This window comes from Notamacropus eugenii, chromosome 1, assembly GCF_028372415.1.
Source record: "Notamacropus eugenii isolate mMacEug1 chromosome 1, mMacEug1.pri_v2, whole genome shotgun sequence".
NCBI classification, from domain to species: Eukaryota; Metazoa; Chordata; class Mammalia; order Diprotodontia; family Macropodidae; genus Notamacropus; species Notamacropus eugenii.
Window position 1 is genome coordinate 706,392,328 of NC_092872.1, and position 22,718 is coordinate 706,415,045.

The 22,718-nt window shown below is 39.8% G+C and overlaps 1 protein-coding gene across 5 annotated transcripts in view; it reads left to right on the forward strand.

The window, feature by feature from the left end:
• The window catches only part of ACSF3 (acyl-CoA synthetase family member 3), a 250,324-nt gene that overhangs the window by 42,349 nt on the left and 185,257 nt on the right, over positions 1 to 22,718 (forward strand). For 2 of the 5 annotated variants that reach the window (XM_072636357.1, XM_072636359.1), the window contains 2 exons: positions 2,790 to 3,509; positions 5,171 to 5,326. In XM_072636357.1, coding sequence (XP_072492458.1) covers positions 2,817 to 3,509; positions 5,171 to 5,326 — 849 coding nt within the window. In that variant the 5' untranslated portion in view covers positions 2,790 to 2,816. Of the gene's footprint in view, positions 1 to 1,228; positions 1,297 to 2,789; positions 3,510 to 5,170; positions 5,327 to 22,718 lie in introns of those variants that run through there. The other 3 variants (XM_072636361.1, XM_072636362.1, XM_072636360.1) reach the window with 2 other exon arrangements.

A 22,718-nucleotide genomic window follows, 5' to 3' on the forward strand; every position in this document is an offset into this window, starting at 1 on the left:
TGGGGTGGGAGTGGGTAATGAGAGACCCTTTCAGGAATAAATAGGTGAAACATCACAGGCATTCAGCTGCTAAGTTTCCATTTGTTGTTATTCAGCCATTTTGGTCATCTCTGACTCATCACGACCCCATCTGAAGTTTTCTTGGCAAAGTTTCTAGAGTGGTTTACTATTTCCTTCTCTAGCTCATTTTACAAATGAGAAACCTGAGGCAAACAGGGTTAAGTGATTTGCCCAGGGTCACAGAGCTAGTAAATGTCTGAGACCAGATTTGAACTCAGGAAGATGAGTCTTCCTGACTCTTTGCACTATGACATCACCTAGCTATACCTAAAAGCTTCTATTTACCCTGAGATCATAGCACTTCCTCTGGTTTTTGCTAAAGAGGTTAGGGAAACATGCTTGGGTGGAGGTCTTGTCCTTCTCTACAGCTGGGATAGAAGAACTTTTCTTGTTAAAGGGGAATCCTTTGTTAGCACAAATGGTTTGCTTGGAGAGACTTTGGCAGTAGCCCCAAGATTTTGGCCATGTTCTAGTTCCTCCCTTGATCTCCTCTGTGCTTCTCCAACTGTGACCTGACCATATAACTATTCATCTGTCTGTTCCTGTTCTCCCCATATTGGTTCTTGCCTGTAAACTCCCCAGTGCCATATGGCTTTCCTGTTCCAATGAACAAACCATTTCATTCTTTTCCATCTCCTGGCCCCCAGCTTTGATGATAATTTCTGTGTATTGGACCTAAATCTTGGGACAGTGAATGTGCCTTTCTTTTTTCCTATTAGTGGACAGTCTGGAAGGAAGAAGGGATTCCTGAAAGGATTGTTAGATTTGGGGAGTGGGGTACCCCAATTGCTTCTAGCAGAGTTAAGCTGTTCACATTGAGAATGAAATGTTTTCAGTTTTGCTCTCCAGGAAATAAGGTTCTAGATAACAAGAGGCCAGCTTGATTTTTTGAACTTTTAAGTTAAACTTCATTTGTATACTGTTACTGGTGCATAAGTAATTAGGAAAAGTCCTCCACTCCCACCTTCTCCTTAAGGACTTTGAAAAGGGACTTATACATATCCACTTAATTGCTTTCTAACTTAGCATTCACAGTGGGAAGAATTGCCCTGTGGCAGGATCCTGTGTCCAGTGGGACGTGCACAAATTACATTCAAGTCATCAGGCTAAATTTGGCTAATAGGGAAAGTCAGAAGGAGCTACAGGAGGCTTTGAGGGCAGCATTCCCAGGTCAGCATGCTCTCTGGCTCACTGAAGGACTACAGTTGAAAGGCAGCCAACTCTTCTGCCCTCCTGGTGAGCCCTCACTTGCACCAGATACTTACCACATTAATTAGGTTGCTCTTGGGTGGGATAATAAATGGATAGCATCAGTGTTATAATATTAAAGAACCTGAGGAAGACCTCCAGAGTGTGTGTGTGTGTGTGTGTGTGTGTGTGTGTGTGTGTGTGTGTGTAGGGATACAGGATGGTTCTTATTACATGACTTACAGAAAGACCTGGACATGGGTCACATAGGTCAAGAAGGAGCAGATGTACTGTAATGCACACTACTTGAGTCCCACACTGATGAAATCATGAATCCTTCAGAGTAACCAATTAGGCAATTAAGAAACTTGGGCAAAAGATGATAATGAAATTGCTCCTGCCTTCAAAGAGTTTATATTCTGTCAGTGGAAATGTGTGTATAAATACAAACACAATACATGTGTGTATATACATATACACATATACATACATATGTGTATATGGGAAGGCATGAACAGTTGAGAAACAAGGAAAAGACTTTTGGAGAAGCTGATGCCTGTGCTTAGCCATCAAGGAAACCAAAATGGGAGAGGTAGCAGGCAGAGGGTGCTATCCAGTACATAGACATGGGACTGGGAAGTGGAGTGTCACATATGAGGAAGTATAAGAAGTCCTGTTTATCTGGACCATAGAGAATGAGAGCAAGAGTGAAATGCCATGAAATGGGAAAGGTAAGTTGTGGTCAAGTTGTAAAGGGCAGGAGGTTTGTTAGGTATTGGGAGGAGGTTGTCAGTCTCTCATTTGGCATGGCATTTGAACTTTTAAAAAGTAAATGCCACCCTTCTAGCATAAAAATTCACATGATTTTTTAAATTGCCATTTACTGCATTATCATGTGACAGTAGGGGCAGCTAGGTGGTACAGTGAATAGAGCACCAGTGCAGGAGTCAGGAGGACCTGAGTTCAAATCTTACCTCAGACACTTGACACTCACTAACTGTGTGACCTTGGGCAAGTCCACTATTTCTTGTGTGCAGGTCCTATACCTACCATGAATCTCTTCACTATTTTGAGGGTTTTCCTGAGATTTTAATTCTTCTGAGCTCTTGGTATGACATAATACATACGTATGTTAGTGGCACCAGAATGAAACAAAGTGGGCTTTTGTTAGAGAGCAAATTGGGATCATTGAAAATGTGGTAGTTTCCCAAATGGGATCCTGCCCAATCTCCTCTTCTTCAGCTCTGGGCCTGACTCATTGACCATCTGGTGGAAAATTGGGAAGAGAGTGCTAAGAATTGATCCATGAATATTTAAATACTCAAAAATAGTACATTGCAAAAGAATCCTCAGTTTATTTGTATGTGTCACCTTAAGCTTTGAAAACTAAGCTAAATTTCATTTTAACGTTATTTGTAAGGCTTTAAAAATGAAGAGAATTCTGACTCTGACTTGCCTCTTTTATGTGGTAAGGAAAATACTTATGTTTCTTTAAATGGTAACATAGCTAATAATATGTTTGTTCATATTTCTTTTTGCAGCCTTGTACCTAGATAAATCTAGGTGAAATGTTTATCAGCTTGAAGCCTCTCCATATGAGCTTGTCATTCCAACGTCTGGTTCATGCTCTGGGCTATTATAGGCAGGGTTCCTTAAGACTCAAAAAACATGGCCATCTCAGGAATTATCTGCATATAACCAGGGCAATTTATTCAGAAAAGATCACTCCAGTGTTCACCAGAGCCTTGGCATATGGAGACAAAGTCGCCTTAGTTGACCACCGTGGACAGTACACATACAAAGACCTGTACTATAGAAGTCTTTGCTTGTCCCAGGAAATATGCAAGATTCACAACTGTCCAAGTGGAGACATTAAAGGAGAAAGAATCTCTTTCATCTGCTCCAATGACATGTCTTATGTCATTGCCCAGTGGGCATCCTGGATGAGTGGAGGCATTGCTGTTCCTCTGTATAAGAAGCATCCAGCGTCTGACCTAGAGTATGTCATTCAGGACTCCCAGAGTTCTTTGGTCATTGCTGGTCATGAGTATGTGGATCTTTTAACGCCCATTGTTAACAAGATAGGAGTATCCTTTTTGCCCCTTACATCCAAGGTCTATGATAGAGAAGCTGATGAACTAACACAAGAGCGTGCTCCCCAGTTAGAGTGGAAAGATAGAGGGGCAATGATCATCTACACAAGTGGGACAACAGGAAGACCCAAGGGGGTCCTGAGTACCCATCAGAATCTAAAAGCAGTGGTGAGTTGACTTGTTTGTGTTGTTGCTGTAGTATCTGCCCTGGTAGGAAATGTTCAGGAGAGAGTTTGTGATTGGCCAGCTGTTGTCTCAGAGTTCCCTGACTTAGACGATAGATTTGTGAGCTAGTAACCTGAAGTCAGCTTTGGAGGGCCGTTCGTTTAATTTTCTGTAGGATAACTAACTCTAAAGGTACCACTGTCTTAGCTGAATTGTCATTGTTTTTGTTGTTCAGCTGTCTTCGACTCTTTGTTACCCCAGTTTGGATTTTCTTGCAAAGACACTCAAGCATTTTGCCATTTTCTTCTTCAGCTCATTTTACAGATGAGGAAAAGAGGCAAACGGGGTTAAGTGACTTGCCCAGAGTCACATAACCAGTAAGTGTCTGAGGCCACATTTGAACTCAGGTCTTCTTGACTGTAGGCTTGGCACGCTATCCAATGCACTGTCTAGATGCCTCCTTAGCTGAGTTAGGTATTGGCTAATTCGAATCATGTAAAGATCACATGCCATTTAACTGAATAATCTCTTCCCTTTCTAACTCACCCTCCACACAGTTACAAGTGATTTTCTTTAGTCACAGATCAGACCATGTCATCCCTCTACCCCATAAATTTCAGTGACTCTCTGTTTTCTCTAGGACAAAATATAAACTTCTGTCTGGCTTTTAAAGCTGTTCATAATCTGACCCCAGCCTATCATATCAGACTAACTGCACATTACCCGCATGTCTGCATTCTGTGGTGCTACCAAACTGATGTTCTCTGTTCCTCATATATGGTGCACACCACTCCCCGGATCTTTGCCTTTGTGCTGGCCATCTTGCTTGCTGCCCTCAACCTGAAAGTATCCCTCCCTTGTGCTAGGTTGCAACTTTGGAATCACCTTCTAAATGAAGCCTTTCCTGATGTGCCCCTAACTGCTTGTGCCTCCCTAACCTCAAATTTACTTCTACCAGTTCTGTCTAAATCTATATTATGTACATGTTATCTCCCTGAGAGAAAGAGTTGTTCCAAGTTTGTCTTTATTTCTTCTCATGCTGGCCCAGTGCCTGGCACAGTCATATTAAACACTTAATAAATGCTTCCTAATTGATTAAAAGATACAGTTATGTATCATTTTTATTAACCAATAATATCACTTTTGGAAGATCAATAAAGTAAAATGATTCAGACAATAAATGCATTAAATGGCAGAAACTTATTTTAAATAAATAGTGACTATGGGAAGTGGTGTGGAAAGAGTGCTGAGTTTGGAGTCAGGAAGACCTGAGTTCAAATCCTGCCTCTGATCCTTATTAGCCCTGTGACTCCCTGGGTACCATTTTCCTTATCTGTAAAATGGAAGATTGGTTTAGTTGTCTCTGAAATTTCTTCCAACTTTAACAGTTCTCACATTTATGTGTATGTATTTTTTATTATTTTTAAGGAAGTATTTTAAATTAAACCATTATTCTTTCTTCAATCATTTTTGGTGATCATTTCCCTGGAAATTTGTTTATTATCCAATGTGTGTATTTCAGATCAAAAAGCTACCAATCATTAATAGCTTCAGATAGGGACTGACATTTTATAGAAGCATCCCTTATTTAAGTCACAGCAGCACTCCTTGATGCCTGTCTGTCTTTCAGCTCACTCCAAGGCCTTGTTTGTGCTTCCTTCCAGATAACAGGCCTCGTTGACAAATGGGCATGGAAGAAAGATGATGTGATCCTTCATGTCCTTCCATTGCACCATGTCCATGGCGTGGTCAACAAGTTGCTTTGTCCCCTCTGGGTGGGAGCTACCTGTGTTATGCTGCCTGAATTCAATGCCAAAGTGGTAAGTCTGAGAAATTTGGAGATTGACCTGGGAAAAAGTCTTCAATGCCCATCTGTACTGTTTGGTTTCACAACCCACAAGAGTCAGATGATATTCTGTGGCTTATAGAAATCACAGCTGTGTTGTCAGATCTTGTATGTGAATTTTTTTGCAGGGGAGGAGTGTCCTTCTCTCCTTGTTTTCTACCTCTTGAGCATTCTGTAACTTTTTAGCATTTCTTTCAGAAGATGAGCAAGATCACGGAGAGATGAGGAAATTCCAATCAGCATTTTTACCAGCGAGAGACATTGGAGTGTAGTGGGTAGAACACTAGACTTGGAGCCAGGAATACTTGGGTTCAAATCCTGCCTCAGATGCTCACTAGCTATTAATCTCTCTGAGCCTCAGTTTATTCACCCATAAGTGAGTGAGCACAGTCTAGATGACCAGTCAGTCTCTTCCAACTCTAAATCTATGATGCTGTGAGCCCATTATGTACTCACAATATCCCTGTCCTTCATCAAGGAAAACTGATAGTTCTCCAATGATGCTCTGTATGGATTTCATTAGAGTATACAATAAAATGTACCTCTAGGTCTCAGATCCTATGCCTTCCTAAGTGGGTCAGGGCACTGCTCAGGTGATCAGAGGAGCTGAATATGCTGTGTAGTAAAGGTAGATTGCACTTACCTGAACAAATGACCCTAAAACACATTTATGTCATGTTAAGAGGATCCTATTTTCCAGTTAATTTGCATTATAATGTTACACCACCTCAAGCAAGTTTCATTCATGGAAAAAAGTTTTAGCATTTTTGAAGAAAAAATTTTAATTTTACGACCAAACATTAGTAACAGCTCTCAAATATCACAAAATACAAAATTTTTGTCATCATATTTTTAACAAATATTATACCTGAAACTATTGGCATTTGGCTAAATTGTTGTGAGCCAGAGAGGCCAACGAGACTTCCTGTCTCTTTAAAGATTGTCTACCAAGGAAGGACATCTCTGCTTCCTACTTGCACGTAGCTCAGTGCCTGGGCACTTAAATGCTTGTTGGCTTTAGTAGACTTGACAACTTATGAGAATAAGCTGGATTTCTTTGTCCATAGTGAGTTTTCTCTTTAAAAATATGAAAACTGGTATTTATTTTGTTTTTGTTGTTGTTCTGTTGTGTCTGGCTCTTGGTGATCCCTTTTGGAATTTTCTTGGCAAAGATACTGGAGTAGTTTGCCATTTCCTTCTCCAGCTCATCTTACAGATGAGGAAACTGAGGCAAGGAGGGTTAAGTGACTTGCCCAGGATCACACTGATGTAAGTGTCTGAGCCAGTCTTCCTGGTTCTGTGCTTGATACTTTATCCACTGAGCCAGTTGCCCCAGTTATTTTGTTAGGAGATTAAAGAAAAGAACCACTGGGATTTCTAAAAGTACATGGTTTATTTCAAGAGGTCTAATTTAGTTTACATGCCCTCCTTCACTATAAGGATCATCTCTCCTGGGGATGATTTGCCCCATGACCTTTTTTTCTGGGATGTGTGAATTTCATCATTTGAACAATATATAGCATTGCCCTTTCCTGGAGCTGCTTGTATGATAATTTTATCATAATAACAATTCACATTTATATTGTTTCAAGGTTTGCAAGCACTTTGCTCATAGCAACTCTGTGATGTACTATGTAGTGCCAGTATCATTATTCACATTTTACAAATGAGAAAATCGATATTCAGAGAAAGGCCTTGACCTTGGTCATTTGGTTCATGAGTGCTAGAGCCTGTATTTGAACCTGGGTTTCCTGAGTCCAGCATTCATTTACTCTTTGCCTACTGCTCATCTCAGTTATGGCTCAAATATGCTTTTTGAGGATGTCTGGGACCTGTATACAGGTGTACATAAAAGCCTCACCAAAGTCAATCAGTGGTTTATCTGTTTCTTGATGTCAGTGGAAATATTTCCCCTGTAAAAAGGATACATAAAATATTACAAAACACATATGCAGCAGATAAATATTGCCTAACGTATTACAGATTTCTGAATATTTGAGATTCCAGTGCTCTCAATTCCCAATGCTTTTGAAGTCTTCTGTGAACACCACTTTTCTATCTCTTCCTACCAGAGCTCATCCCAGTGATGAGATACTTCAGCCTAAATGATGTGTTAGAGTAATTAATGGAGGGATGAGGAAGTGTTAGCCTCAAAGATGAGATGGACCAAAACTGTATGCACACTTCTTTATGTCCTGTGGCATTTAGTGATTGATGGCCCCTTCCGCACTCATGTTTCTCAGTGCCGCTCTCCCGACATCCTTGGATCAATGAGCTGACGTTGAAGAATGGATTCTGGAGGAGGGAGGGAAGAGGGGCACCTGAGGCTGCTCACAGCACTCAGCGGGGATTGACAGCTAAGGGCAAGAGAGGACAGCAATTGAGGACATTTTATATTGACCCTGAAAGCTGACCTTGTGCAGGTGAGGGTTTGCTGAGAAGCTGTTTGTGATGCAGATGCCACAGGCAGCTTGGTCCCCAGAGCTCTCCTAGGCTGTTGGGTCTCTGAAGGATGTAAATTGCCCTTTCCCCCCTCGCCTCCTTCCCCCCTGTTTTGAGGGCCTCCCCTGGGAGTAGAGTGGTTTGATTGGCACTACAAAGAAGCCCACAAGGGTAAATCAGACTTTCTTGTGTAATTTAATGCAAGCCTCCTTTCATTTGGAGCCTATTTTCACCAGCTGTTTACAGAATGCCCTTTGCTACTGAAATCAACTTTCAAAAAAGAAGCACAATTTCAATTGAGGTTTTCTCAGAAGGAATGGGAGTTTTGCTGCTTTAGGTTTTTCTCCTACTACCCCTTAAGAAACCAGTCGATTAGAGTTTGATGAGAAAAGAAAAAAACCCAAATGGGAACTAAATCACTTGACACATGGACCAAAATGGGGTAAGGGGCTAGCCCACTTCAGGTACATATGGCCTTATGTGAAGGCAAATCAAGAGAGTTGTGGTGGGTTGAGTCTTAATTTGTGGCATTTTATTATATCAAATGAATTGTTCATTATCATAATGAATGCACAGGTCCAGATCTGATGTTTGCTTAGTGTCTGTGAGATCTTGCCAGGCTGAGCTACACTGATACCTACAAAGGTGGAGAGAATGAACTTCACAGAATGGGGTCCTTTGGAATGACATGTAGGACTTTGTGTTTCTAGATGAGTGCTAATAAAAATCAAATACTAATATATCCCAGGAAAATGAAAGATTAAAATGGAACTAAGCATGGCTGATTTTCCTCTTCCATTAAGACAGATTTTCAGTCTAGAGAACAGCATTTTCTAAACTGTGAGCTGTTGGATTTTAGTAGCCCAGGAAAGGTTACTGACAGCCATCACTGTCTCCTCTTACATTTGTACCGGTCCTATGAGATTCTTTTCTGAGATGGGGATCTGGACAAACAGCAGTGGTTAGGTAAGAAGGAATAGGAGGAAAACATCAGAAATGATGTTTGTGTAATACAGATTCTTAACCTAAACATGTCTTGTGTGGTGGTGACAGAGGGAACCCCTGTGTTTTCTTGGTGTTAATTATTAGGCCAAAATTAGCACAGGCAGCAGAGAATTGATCTATACTTTGTTCCTTCTCAGCTTCAGAGGCTGCATCGAGTGCACAGTCATCTGCAAACAGAAAATCATGCACCAATACTCCCTCCACTTTGGTCTTAGCTTGTAACCTTTTCAGATTGAAGATTTTACCATCTTTGTGGTAGCTGACCTTGATGCTTTGTTCATCCTCATTGAAAACATTTGACAACATGGCTGAAAATATCATGCTAAAAAGTGTAGGAGCAAGCACACAGCCGTTTCACTCCATTGGTGACAGGGAAGACAGCCTTGTCCGCTGTCCAGAACCTGGGCAAACATGCCATCATGAAATTGACATACAAAACTGATGAAATTCTCTGCGCAACCAAATTTTAACATAATTTTCCATAAGCCCTCACGACTAACAGTGCCAAAGGCCTTGGTCAGATCTGTGAAGTTGTGTATAGATCTAGTAGTGGTATTGCTGGATCAAAGGGTATGCATAGTTTGGTTGCCCTTTGGGTGTAGTTCTAGATTGATCTCCAGAATGATGAGATCAATTCACAATTCCACCAACAATGTATTCGTGTTCCAGTTTTCCCACATCTTCTCCAACATTTATCATTTTCCTTTTTTGTCATATTAGCCTATCTGATAGATGTGAGGTGGTATCTTAGAATTGTTTTTAATTTACATTTTGATAATCAAAAGTGATTTAGAGAACTTCTTCATACGCTTCATAGCTTTTATTTCTTCATCTGAAAACTGCCCATTCATATCCTTTGACCAGTTATTAATTGGGGAATGGCTTGTATTCTTATAAAATTTGATTCAATTCTCCATATATTTGAGAAACATCTTTCTGCTTTCCTTCTGATCTTGCTTGCTTTGTTTGTGCAAAAGCTTTTTTTAAAAATATAATCAAGATTTTCTATTTTCTATTTTGTAATGCTCTCTTATCTTTTGTTTGGTCATGAATTCTTCCCTTCCCTATAGATCTGACAGGTAGACTATTCCTTGCTCTTCTAATTTACTTATGGTATCACCCTTTATATCTAAATCATGTACTCATTTTGATCTTATCTTGGCATATGGTGTGAGATGTTGGACTGTACCTAGTTTCTGTCCTATTGTTTTCTAGTTTTCCCAGCAGTGTTTGTTAAATAATGAATTCTCATCCCAAAGACTGGGGTCTTTCTTTGGGTTTATCAAACACTGGGTTACTATGGCCCTTGAGTAATGTGTCTTGTATATCTAGTCTATTCCACTGATCTACCACTCTATTTCTTAGCCATTACCAGATAGTTTTGATGATTACTACTTTATAATATAGTTTGAGATCTGATATTCCTAAACCACCTTCCTTTGTATTTCTTTTTTCACTAATTTCCTTATATTCTTGGCCTTTTATTCTTCCAGATGAATTTTGTTATTTTTTTCTAGCTTTATCAAATAATTTTTTGGTAGTCTGATTGGTATGGCACTGAGTAAGTAAATTAATTTAGGCAGAATTGTCATTTTTTTTATATTGGCTGAACTTACCTATGAGCAACTGGTATTTTTCCAGTTGTTTAGATCTGACTTTATTTGTGTGAAAAGTGTTTTGTAATTGTGTTCACATACTCCTGGATTTATCTTATCAGGTTGACTCCCAGGTATTTTATATTGTTTGCAGTTATTTTAAACAGAATTTCTCTTTCTATCTCTTGCTGCTGGACTTTGTTGATCATATAAAGAAATGCTGATGATTTATGTGGGCTTATCCTATATCCTGCAACTTTGTGGAAATTGTTCATTATTTCAAGTAGTTTTTTTAATTGATTCTCTAGGGTTCTAGATCATATCATCTGCAAAGAGTGATAGTTTTGTTTCCTCATTGTCTATTTTAAATTTCTTTGATTTCTTTTTCTTCTCTTATTGCTATGGCTAATATTTTTTTAAAAAATTCTAATTTATTTATTTACTTTTAGTTTTCAACATTCATTTCCACAAGATTTTGAGTTCCAAATTTTCTCCCTGTCTCTCCCCACTGCTTACCCCAAGACAGCGTGCATTCTGATTACCCCTTCCCCCAGTCTGCCCTCCCTTCTATCACAGCCCTACCTTTTCTTATCCCCATTCCCTCTATTTTCTTGGAGGGTAAGATAGATTTCTGTACCCCATTGCCTGTATGTCTTATTTCCCGGTTGCGTGTAAAAACAGTTTTTAACATTCGTTTTTAAAACTTTGAGTTCCAACTTCTCTCTCTTCCTCTCTCCTCACCCATCCCCACTGTGAAGGCAAACAATTTGATATATATTATACATATGTAGTTATGCAAAAGACTTCCATAGAAGTCATGTTGTGAAAGACTAACTATATTTCCCTCCATCCTATCCTGCCCCCCATTTGTTCTATTCTCTCTTTTGACCCTATCCCTCCACAAAAATATTTACCTCTAATTATGCTATCCTCCCATTTGCCCTCCTTTTCTATCATTCCCCCCCACTTATCTCCTTTTCCCCTTCTTTTCTGTAGTGTAAGACAGAATTTCATAGCAAATTGAGTATGCTTGTTATTCCCTCCTTAAGTCAAATGTGATGAGAGTAAGGTTCACTTTTTCCCTTTCACCTCCTCTCTCTTCCCTTCCATTGAAAAAGCTTTTTCTTGCCTCTTTTATGTGAGAGATAATTTGCCCCATTCTATTTTTCCCTTTCTCCTCCCAATATATTCCTCTCTCATCCCTTAATTTAATTTTTTTTACGTACCATTCCTTCCTGTTCAGCTCACCCTGTGCCCTCTGTCTATATGTATATGGTCCCTCCAACTACCCTAGTACTGAGAAAAGTCTCAAGAGTTACAAATATTATCTTTCCTTGTAGGAATGTAAACGGTTCAACTTTAGTAAGTTCCTTATGATTTTTCTTTCTTGTTTACCTTTTCATGTTTCTCTTGATTTTTGTATTTGAAAATCAGATTTTCTATTCAGCTCTGGTCTTTTCATCAAGAATGCTTGAAAGGCCTCTATTTCATTGAATAACTATTTTTTTCCCTTGAAGTATTATACTCAGTGTTGCTGGGTAGGTGATTTTTGGTTTTAATCCTAGTTCCTTTGACTTCTGGAATATCATATCCTAAGCCCTTCGATCCCTTAATGTAGAAGGTTCTAGACCTTGTGTTATCCTGATTGTATTTCCACAGTATTTGAATTTTTTCTTTCTTGCTGCTTGCAGTATTTTGTCCTTGTCTTGGGAGCTCTGGAATTTGGCTACAATATTCCTAGGAGTTCTCTTTTTGGGGATCTCCTTCAGGAGGCGATTAGTAGATTCTTTCAATATTTATTTTACCCTCTGGTTCTAGAATATCAGGGCAGTTTTCCTGAATAAATTTCTTGAAAGATGATGTCTAGGCTCTTTTTTTGATCATGGCTTTGAGGTAGTCCCATAATTTTTAAATTGTCTCTCCTGGATCAATTTTCCAGGTCAGTTGTTTTCCCAATGAGATATTTTACATTGTCTTCAATTTTTTTCATTCCTTTGGTTTTGTTTTATAATTTCTTGATTTTTCATGAAATCGTTGGCTTCTATCTGCTCCATTCTAATCTTTAAGGAATTATTTTCTTCAGTGAGCATTTGGACCTTCTTTTCCATCTGGCCAATTCTGCTTTTTAGGACATTCTTCTCCTCATTGACTTTTTGGATCTCTTTTGTCATTTGGGTTAGTCTATTTTTTACGGTGTTATTTTTTTCAACATTTTTTTGGGTCTCCTTTAGCAAGCAGTTGACTCATTTTTCATAGTTTTCTTGCATCACTCTCATTTCTTTTCCCAATTTTTGCTCTACTTCTGTTATTTGATTTTCATAATACTTTTTGAGCTCTCCCATGGCTTGAGACTCATTCATATTTTTCTTGGAGGATTTGGATGGAGGAGCTTTGACTTTGTTTTCTTCTGTTTGCATGTTTTGGTCTTGTCATCAAAGTAAGATTCTATAGTCTATTTTCCGGTTTTTGCTCATTTGCCCAGCTATTTACTTGACTTTTGAGTTCTTTGTCAAGGTAGATCTCTGTGTCCAGTGAGGATGGGGGTTGTACTGTCAGCTGCTTGAATCTGTGAGCCTAGATCTCCAGAACCATTCGCTCTCTCTGCTCTTGCTCCTGCTGTGGGTTCCTCCATCCCCTTCCCCTTCTGCCACCCTGGGGCTAGGGCTGGACCACTCCACTCTCCCACACTGGTCCCACAGGCTTTTTCCACAGGCTTTCCAATTTGTCCTCAGGCTTTTGGGGTCCTGAAGTCTAGAAACCACCACAGATGTGAGAGATGCAGTCTCCCTAAGGCCTACTCACCTCCTGTCTGTGTCTTGGTTTATCTCATAGTCATTAACTTCCCTGAACTCCACTCTCTCTTTTAAAGAACTATTTTGTTCAGTGAGCTTTTGAACCTTCTTTTCCATTTGGCTAATTCTGCTTTTTAAAGCTTTCTTCTCTTCATTGGCTTTTTGGACCTCTTTTTCCAATTAAGTTAGCCTATTTTTAAAGGTGTTATTTTCCTCAGCAATTTTGTGGCTCTCCTTTAGCAAGCTGCTTACTCGCTTTTCAAGGTCTTCTATGGCCTGAACCCATTTGATATGCATTTTGGAGGTACTGGAGGCAGAAGCCTTGACATCCTCTGACAGTATGCCTTGTTCTACCTCATCTGAAAGGATGGAAGGAGATACCTGTTCACCAAGAAAGTAACCTTCTATGGTCTTATTTCTTTTTTCCTTTTTTGGGCATTTTCCCAGCCAGTTACTTGACTTCTGAGTCCTTTGTCAAGAGGAGGGTCCTAGTCCTCCTCTTCCCCCCAGTTTAGTGCTCAGGGTTGAGATTCAGATTAACTGCTTAGTTCCCCCAGGGGCTTTGGGTGGAGGCGGGGCCGCCACTGAGGGCTAAGTTTCAGATAAGCAGCTCAGTTCTCCCAGAGGCTTTAAAATGAGCAGCTCCAACAATGGACCCAGGCTGCTTCTGTGGCCACTGTAGTTACTCACTGCTGCTGTTGCTGCTGCTGCCACCACCGCCTCTACCACCAGCTGGGGCCAGTGCTAGGGGAACCCTGCTTCCCTCCTGCCTATCTGAGAAAGCCCTCCCACACTGACCTTTGGAACTTTCTTTGTCACTTGTGGGTTGAGGGATCTGGGACCCTTCCTGCTGGGAATTCTACCCCAGAGGTCTGTTCAGGTCCTGTTCCTCCCAGTGCCTTGCGGCCAGGGCTGGGCTATGCTCTGCTCAATGTCCCATGAGATAGACCTTTCCTGTCAGCCTTCCAGGTTACCTTTGGCTGGAAATCTCTTTCACTTTGTTGTTCTGTGGATTCTGCTGCTCTAGAATTTGTTGGGACTCATTTTTTACAGGTATTTTCTGGGCTGCGGGGGAAGCTCTAGAGTATATACGTCTTTCTATTCCACCATCTTCAACCTGTTACTTTCTAAGCTCTTGTGGGCAGCTAGTAGACAAGAGTGCCAGGCCTGGAGTAAGGAATATTCATCTTCCTGATTTCAAATCTGGTCTCAGATACTTACTAACTGTGTGACCCGGGGCAAGTCACTTAACCCTGTTTTCCTTATCTTCATTTGTAAAAAGGAGCTGGAGAAGGAAATGGCAAACCACTCCAGGTTCTTTGCCAAGAAAACTCCAAATGGAGTCACAAAGAGTTAGACATAACTGAAAAATGACTCAACAAATGATAAACACTTTCTAAAACTTTGAGTCTTGTCAGAGAGCTTTGACTCTCAGGAAGATGAAGTCCACAGCTGACTATCCATGATGGAACTATCCTCTGACAGAAGCTCCCCATTATTGGTTCCTTTCCTGCCACTCAAGAGATTAAGCATTTTCTCCCCTTTTGTTTGGACCATGGCCTAGTAGTGCCTTTGTCCTCTCTTGGAGCCTCACTTAGGTAGCAGAATTGAAATTCTATATCCTTAGTCAAGATTCAAGGTACAAAAGCTTCTTTATTGCAATGGGAAGAATTGGAGAATGCAAAGTATGTGCAGGAAGGTAAATTACAAGTATTCAGTTTGGTAGTGCTTGAGATACAGCCCTAGTTTATCAATTCTAATTGATTTACTTCCCAAACCAGCTAATCTACTTAGCAGGAGACCTGATTCAGGCAGAGTCCTTTCTGGCTGGCCTCCCAGTCCCCCATGCTATTGTCTACTCTATTCTTCTACTCCTGTCATGCTGGTCCATTCTTTCTTCCTCTAGGTTTTATGCCCTAACACCCTTGGACTTAAGTGGAGTTCAGCCAATAGCTCCCTTACTAGCCCTTGCTGGAAACCACGTTTACCCCATTTCTTTTTGCTCTGAAACTTTTCTTAATCTCATCTCATGTCATCACCTAGTGCTTTAGTAGGATCGCATTTCCTGCTAAACAGCATGAATCTGTATCTTTCTTTAGTCTGTCATCATAAAATTAGTGTCCATAGGATTCAGATCCTAGCAATAAAAAAATCTTGTTCTGAGACAAACAAGGCTACCCTTAGAATACACCTATAATAGGACAGGAGGAGTTGTTTCACACATTCCTGCTTCAAAAGTGCTTTCTCATAAAAAATGAAAGGTAGCACCTCTGAAGCCATTTCTCTCTTGTTGCTTTGAGCAGATCCCCACGGAAATGTTACCTTAATGCTTATGTGGCTATGGCAGTGACCCCAACGTTCATGAAGACCGTACTCATAGTGGTAGCTACCAAGTTAGGGAGACTTTGAGTATGGGCCTGGTAGAGGACATGGGCATGTATATTGCCAAGATGATACCCATAATGGCAGCTGTGAATATGCCAGCATATTTCTAGGTTTGAATTACAAGATATAACAGACTCTCTTCATTGAAGACAGAACCAAGACATTTATTCAAACACCAAAAAGCCAAATCCATCATAGTAATCAAGACGTCTATACACACTATCAGGCCTTCCAACAAGCCAACTCCCTTAAGCAAAATCACTCCCTCTGTCACTTATGGCTAGTTACTTACTTCCTTTCCCTTTCCCAGCTCTCTTCTCTCTGTCTCACTTCCTCTCAGCTCTGTTCCACCCTTCCTACTCTACCACTTTTTGCTCCATATGACTTAGATTCATGTGACTCAGGCTTCCATGTGACTTAAGCAGGTCACATAGGCCTGTTAATGGATGGGAAAGATCTTCCCGTTCCATTAATACATCATGATATAAAGGGACTTTAGAATTGAGGAAGGTTTGAATCCTGCCTTTGCAACTTGTTGGCTATGTGAAAAACCAGGCAAATCACATCACTTCTCCAGGTCTCTGTTTTTTCATCTGTAACATTAGGAATTTAGACTAGATTATCTTAGAGATTTCTTCCAGTTCTAAATCTGTGAGTCTTTTCATGACTTTCTGCTTATCTGGGAAATCATTTTAGTTGAAAAATGGCAAAGTTCATCCCAAGAAGTTTGGCCACAAGAGAGAATGGAATATTGTAAGAAAATAGAGCAGAGTTCTTGATGTTTTTTGTTGCTTTACAAATTGAAAAAAAATATTGATATCTTTGTTGTAGTCATTATGTATATTGTTTTCCTGGTTGTACTTATTTTACTTGGTGTCAGTGCATCTAAGTCTTTCCATACCTCTGTGTATTCATCATGTTTGTCATTTCTTACAGCAAAATAATATTCCATTTTGTTCATGCACCACAATTTATTTAGTTATTCCCAAATCAATAGGTTTTTTTTTTAAGACTGCCATCTTTTCAATAAACCTCATCCCCAAATAATCCTCCCATATAACAAGAAAAACACTAAAGACAAACCAACCTACATAGCTAGTGAATCTAATCATGTATACAACATTCTCTACCTTTGGTCTTCCACTTTTCTACCGAGAGGAGGAAAGTTTTTCACACCATTTTTAGATCACCTACAATTTGGTACTTTGAAAGTCAGATTTTTGTCCAGCGACCAATAAATAGGAGCTCTGCTATGCCAATAAAGAAACTAAACAACATCCAGATTGAATTTCTCACTAGAGGTGAAATTGGAAGACATCAAGAAATTTCAGTTTTTAGGTTTTCCCCCCTTCAAAGGGAAGGATGAGCCACCTATTCTCCTCAAGAAAGTGATCAAAAAAGTTGGCAGAGCCGATTTAATCATGCACTTTCAGGTAAAAGGAATTGTTTCTTTGGCATACCAAATTGCCTTATCTTGCAAGACTTAAGTACCACAAAGATAATGGCAATTATGTTCCAGCGTTAGTTGCAAAGAATAAAGTAGAAAAATTTAACAAGGAACTTGGTAAGATCCTCCAAATTCAGTCGAAATAATTAATAATAATAATAATAATAAGCATTTATCATGCTTCTTAACAATTGCAAAGCATTTTACAAATATTATCTTATTTTGTCCTCAGAGGTTCAGGATAGGTTTCAGTTCAGAAACCCACTACACCCAGGACCAGACCAAACAGAGTTGATTATCTTACCCAGAAGCATAGCAAGGGGCAGATCCTGGTGTATACACAAAGCCCAAATTGAGGAACTTATAACAGCTGAAGGTACAAATTCAAAGGGAAAAAAAATTATTTCCACATACTACATGAATACTTTGAAGAGATGAAGCAGATTTTAAAAATTAAATAAAAGCTTTAGAAGAAAGAAGAAATAATTTAGAATAAATGTGATAAACCATGTTCAAGAAATTAACTCCCTGAAAACTAAACAAACAGAAATCAATGACTCCAAGAGACAGCAAGAAATATTAGAACAAAATCTGAAGATTGAAAAAAATAGACGAAAATGTAAGACATCTGATATAAAAAACAGGTGACCTAGAAAATGGGTCAAGAAAGATAACAATCTTTGAACTCCCTAAAAATTATGTTCTTGGATCTTTGGGGCCCTCTGTGACATCTCAGGACAGAGTGGAGACCTTAGCCCCTCTGGCGTATGCCTAAGTACTAAAGTAATATATTGGTCACTGCTACTCCCTGAATGCTTCTACATCCGCATCACTGAGCTTCCTGACTATTCTGACCTTCCTGAGGCATAGTGAATGGGTTTTCTTTATCTCTTGCTGTTTCTGGACACAGATCCCTGAAGACTTTATGTATCTGTAGTTTGACTCTGGTCTCTCAGGGAAGTTGCTGCTGGCCCCCTTTCCTATTGCCCATGGATTTCTGACCATATTTATACAATTCTGGGGTGGAAGAGGTGAATTTCTTGATCGTTATTCAGCCTGTTATGAATTTCAAGTTTGTACTGGAGTAGGTGTGTAGGAGCTACCTCTGTTCAGTCTTCCATCTTGACAAAAAGTCTTTAGAACTATCTATACATGTGTCAGTTGACCCATCTCATGATATTCCCATCCATGTTCTATAGACCCTCCACAGAGTAACTACCAAACATGTGTGAAACATTTTTCTAGGTCATGTTAAATTTTATGGGTAGCACTCAGCCTGTCTTTTATCTCTTGCCCTACATGAGCAACCTGCTCCCATTCACAAATCATACATCTCGATGGGTTTTCTTCTATGATTTCTTGGTCATTGGCAATCCACTGTAGCTTCCTTACATCCTTCATGCATAGCTTCATTGACTTTTGTATCACCAGCACTATGATTCTTTAGAGATTATGATACTGTACAACTCTCAGTTGTTCGGCATTACATAGAGAACTTTCATGTTGAAAAATTGTGTCTTTGCACTGAGGAGCAGTGAGGGAACCATTAAAAGCTCTGTCCATTTTCCCAAGAGCAATTCAGCCAACTTTCTTCCTCCTATTCAGTTCTGTGTTTAACTTATTGTTTACCTACACTGTTTGTCACAAATATACCTACTGATGTAGATACAAATTCAATAGACTGGCCCTCCAGCTGCTCTTTGTATTCTGGAGAATAGATATTTAGTTTTCATTCATTTAAGTTTTTACTTTCTAATCCATAGGCCATCTGTTCAATAGCCTCACCAACAGCCTTCTCTTCCCCTCCATGGTTGCTGCTCTCCTGTGTATGTTGTCTTCCTCCAATTAAAATACGAACTCATTTTTTTTAATTTTAAGCTTTCAATATTCATTTCCACAAAATTTTGAGTTCCAAATTTTCTCCCCATCTTTCCCCTCCCTCACCCCAAAACACCTTGGATTCTTATTGCCCCTTCCACCAATGTGTGTTCCCTTCTAACACTCCTCCCTTCCCTTATCCCCTCCTTTTCTCTTGTCCTGTAGGGCAAGATAAATTTCTGTACCCTATTACTTGTATTTCTTATTTCCCAGTTGTATGCAAAAACAGTTCTCAACGTTTGTTTCTAAAACTTTAAGTTCCAACGTCTCTTCCTTCTTCCCTCCCCACCCATCCCCACTGAGAAGGCAAGCAATTCAGTATAGGCTGTATATGTGAAGTTTTGCAAATGACTTCTATAGTAGTCAAATATAGACTAACTATATTTCTCTCCATCCTATCCTGTCCCCCATTTCTTCTGTTTTCTCTTTTGACCTTGTCCCTCCCCAAAAGCGTTTACTTCTAATTGCTCCCTCCTCCCATTTGCCCTCCTTTCCATCATCCTCCCCAGCCTTCTTATCCCCTTCTCCCCTACTTTCCTGTAGTGTAAGATAGATTTTCATACCAAAATGAGTGCATGTTATTCCTTCCTTGAGCCAAATGTGATGATAATAAGCTTCATTTTTTCCCTCTCAGCTACCCCCTTTTCCCCTCCATTGGAAAAGCTTTTTCTTGCCTCTTTTATGTGAGAGATAATTTGCCCCATTCCTTTCTCTTCCCAATAAATTCCTCTCTTACCCCTTAATTTTATTTTTCTAGATATGATCCCTTCCTATTCAACTCAACCTGTGCTCTGTTTTTCTGTCTCTCTCTCCCTATATGTGTGTGTGCATGTGTGTGTGTGTGTGTGTGTGTGTGTGTGTGTGTGTGTGTGTGCATAATCCCTCCAACTACCCAGTTACTGAGAAAAGTTTCAAGAGTTACAAATATTATCTCTCCATGTAGGAATGTAAACAGTTCAACTTTAGTAAGTCCCTTATGATTTCTCTTTCCTGTTTACCTTTTCATGCTTCTTTTGATTCTTGTGTTTGAAAGTCATATTTTCTTTCCAACTCTGGTCTTTTCATCAAGAATACTTGAAAGTCCACTATTTCATTGAATGACCATTTTTTTCCCCTGAAGTATTATACTCAGTTTTTCTGGGTGGGTGATTCTTGGTTTTAATCCAAGTTCCTTTGATTTCTGAAATATCATATTCCACACCCTTCTATCCCTTAATGTAGAAGCTGCTAGATCTTGTGTTATCCTGATTGTATTTCCACAATACTTGAATTTTTTCTTTCTGGCTACTTGCAGTATTTTCTCCCTGACCTAAGAACTCTGGAATTTGGCTACAACATTCCTAGGAGTTTCTCTTTTTGGGTCTCCTTCAGGAGGAGATTGGTGGATTCTTTCAATACTTATTTTGCCTTCTGGTTCTAGAATCTCAGGGCAGTTTTCCTTGATAATTTCATGAAAGATGATGTCTAGGCTCTTTTTTTGATCATGGCTTTCAGGTAGTCCCATAATTTTTAAATTGTCTCTCCTGGATCTATTTTCCAGGTCAGTTGTTTTTCCAATGAGATATTTCACATTATCTTCCATTTTTTCATTCTTTTGATTCTGTTTTGTGATTTCTTGGTTTCTCCTAAAGTCATTAGCCTCCATCTGTTCCATTCTAATTTTGAAAGAACTATTTTCTTCAGTGAGCTTTTGAACCTCCTTTCCATTTGGCTAATTCTGCTTTTTAAAGCATTCTTCTCCTCATTGGTTTTTTGAACCTCTTTTGCCAGTTGAGTTAGCCTATTTTTAAAGGTGTTATTTTCTTCAGCATTTTTTTGGTCTCCTTTAGCAAGCTGTTGACTCGCTTTTCATGATTTTCTTGTATCGCTCTCATTTCTCTTCCCAATTTTTCCTCCACCTCTGTTACTTGATTTTCAAAATCCTTTTTGAGCTCTTCCATGGCCTGGCACCATTGCATATTTATTTTGGAGGTTTTGGATGCAGAAGCCTTGACTTTTATGTCTTCCTCTGATGGTAAACATTGTTCTTCTTTCTGAAAGGATGGGAGAAGATATCTGTTCACCAAGAAAGTAACTTTCTATAGTCTTATTTTTTTTCCCTTTTTTGGGCATTTTCTCAAACAGTTACTTGACTTTTGGGTCCTTTGTCAAGAGTAGGGTACACTCTGGGGACCTGTAAGTTCTCAGTTCTTCCAAGGTGGCACAATCAAAGGAGAGAAGTTTATTCCTCAGGGGCCTCCAGCTCCGCCATGCCCCAGGACTGTGCTCAGGGCTGAGGTTCATATCAGCTGCTCAATTCTTCTAGGAGTTTTAGGCATGGGCAGGGTCATCACTTAGGGCTGAGATTCAGATCAGCTGCTCAATTCTTCCCAGGGCTTTAAACAGAGCTGCTCCAACAATGTATCATGGCTGTTGCTGCAGCTGCCACCCACTGAAGTTGCTGCCACCTGGGGCCAGGGCTAGGGGAGGACCCTGGTCCCTTCTCGCTGTGGTTGAGAAAGCCCTCTAACTGACTTTTGGCACCTGTGGGTTAAGGGATCTGCGAACCACTGCTGCTGCCAGGGATTCTGCCCTGCAGCCTGCTTGTTCGTGCTCCTCCTGGTGCTACATGGCCAAGGCTATGCTGGGCTCCACTCTGTATCCGGTGCAACAGACCTTTCCCATCAACCTTCCAGGTCACCATGGGTTGGAAATCTCCTCCACTCCGTTGTTCTGTGGCTTCTGCTGCTCTAGAATTTGTTGAGAGTCTTTCTTTACAGATATTTTATGGGCTGTGGGGGAAGAGCTAGAGTATGTGTGTGTTTATACTACGCTGTCTTGGCTCCACCCCCCTGAACTCATTTTTTAAAAGACATTTATTTATTTTTGGTTTTCAACATTGAGTTTCACAAGCTTTTGAGTTCAAAATTTTCACCCTCCCACTCCCTTTCCCCCTCCCCAAGAGAGCATGCAGTCTGATAAAGGCTCCACATATGCATTCACATTCAACATATTCTCACATTAGTCATGTTGCAAAGAAGAATTATAACCAATGGAATGAACCACAAGAAAGAAGAAATGAAAAGAAAACAAAACAAAAAAGAGAGAGCAAATAATATGCTTCGATCCGCACTCAAACTCCATAAAATTGTATGTGGATAGCATTTTCCATTATAAGTCTTTTGGAGTTGTCTTAAAACCTTGTATTATTCAGAAGAGTTAAGTCTGTCAAAGTTGCTCATCACACAATGTGACTGTAATTGTGTGCCATGTTTCCTGGTTCTGCTCCCCTCACTCAGCATCAGTTCATGTAAGTCTTTCCAGGTTTTTCTGAAGTCTGCCTGCTCATCATTTCTTATAGCACAGCACTATTATTCCATTACATTCATGTAGCAGAACTTGTCCAGTCATTTCCCCAATTAATGGGCATCTCCTTAATTTCCCATTCTTTGCCACCACAAAAAGAGTTGCTGTAAATATTTTTGTGCATGTGGGTGCTTTACCCATGTGTATGATGTCTTTGGGACCCAGTATTTCTGGGTCAAATGGTATGTATTTTGGCCAATTTGCTCTCCAAAATGGTTGGATTAGTGCACAACTCCACCAACAATGCATTAGTGTTCCAATTTTCCCACATCTTTACCAGCATGAAGTATGAACTCTCCAGCATATAATATAAAATCTTTAAAGGCTGGAACTGCTTTTGTATCCCCAGTGCCTACCATGGTGCCTGACACCATCATAATAAATGCTTATTCAATAATTAATAAATTTTTATTCAATCATTCACGTATAATAAGTGCTTAAAAATGCTTATTCATTCATCATTCAAACATGGAGTAT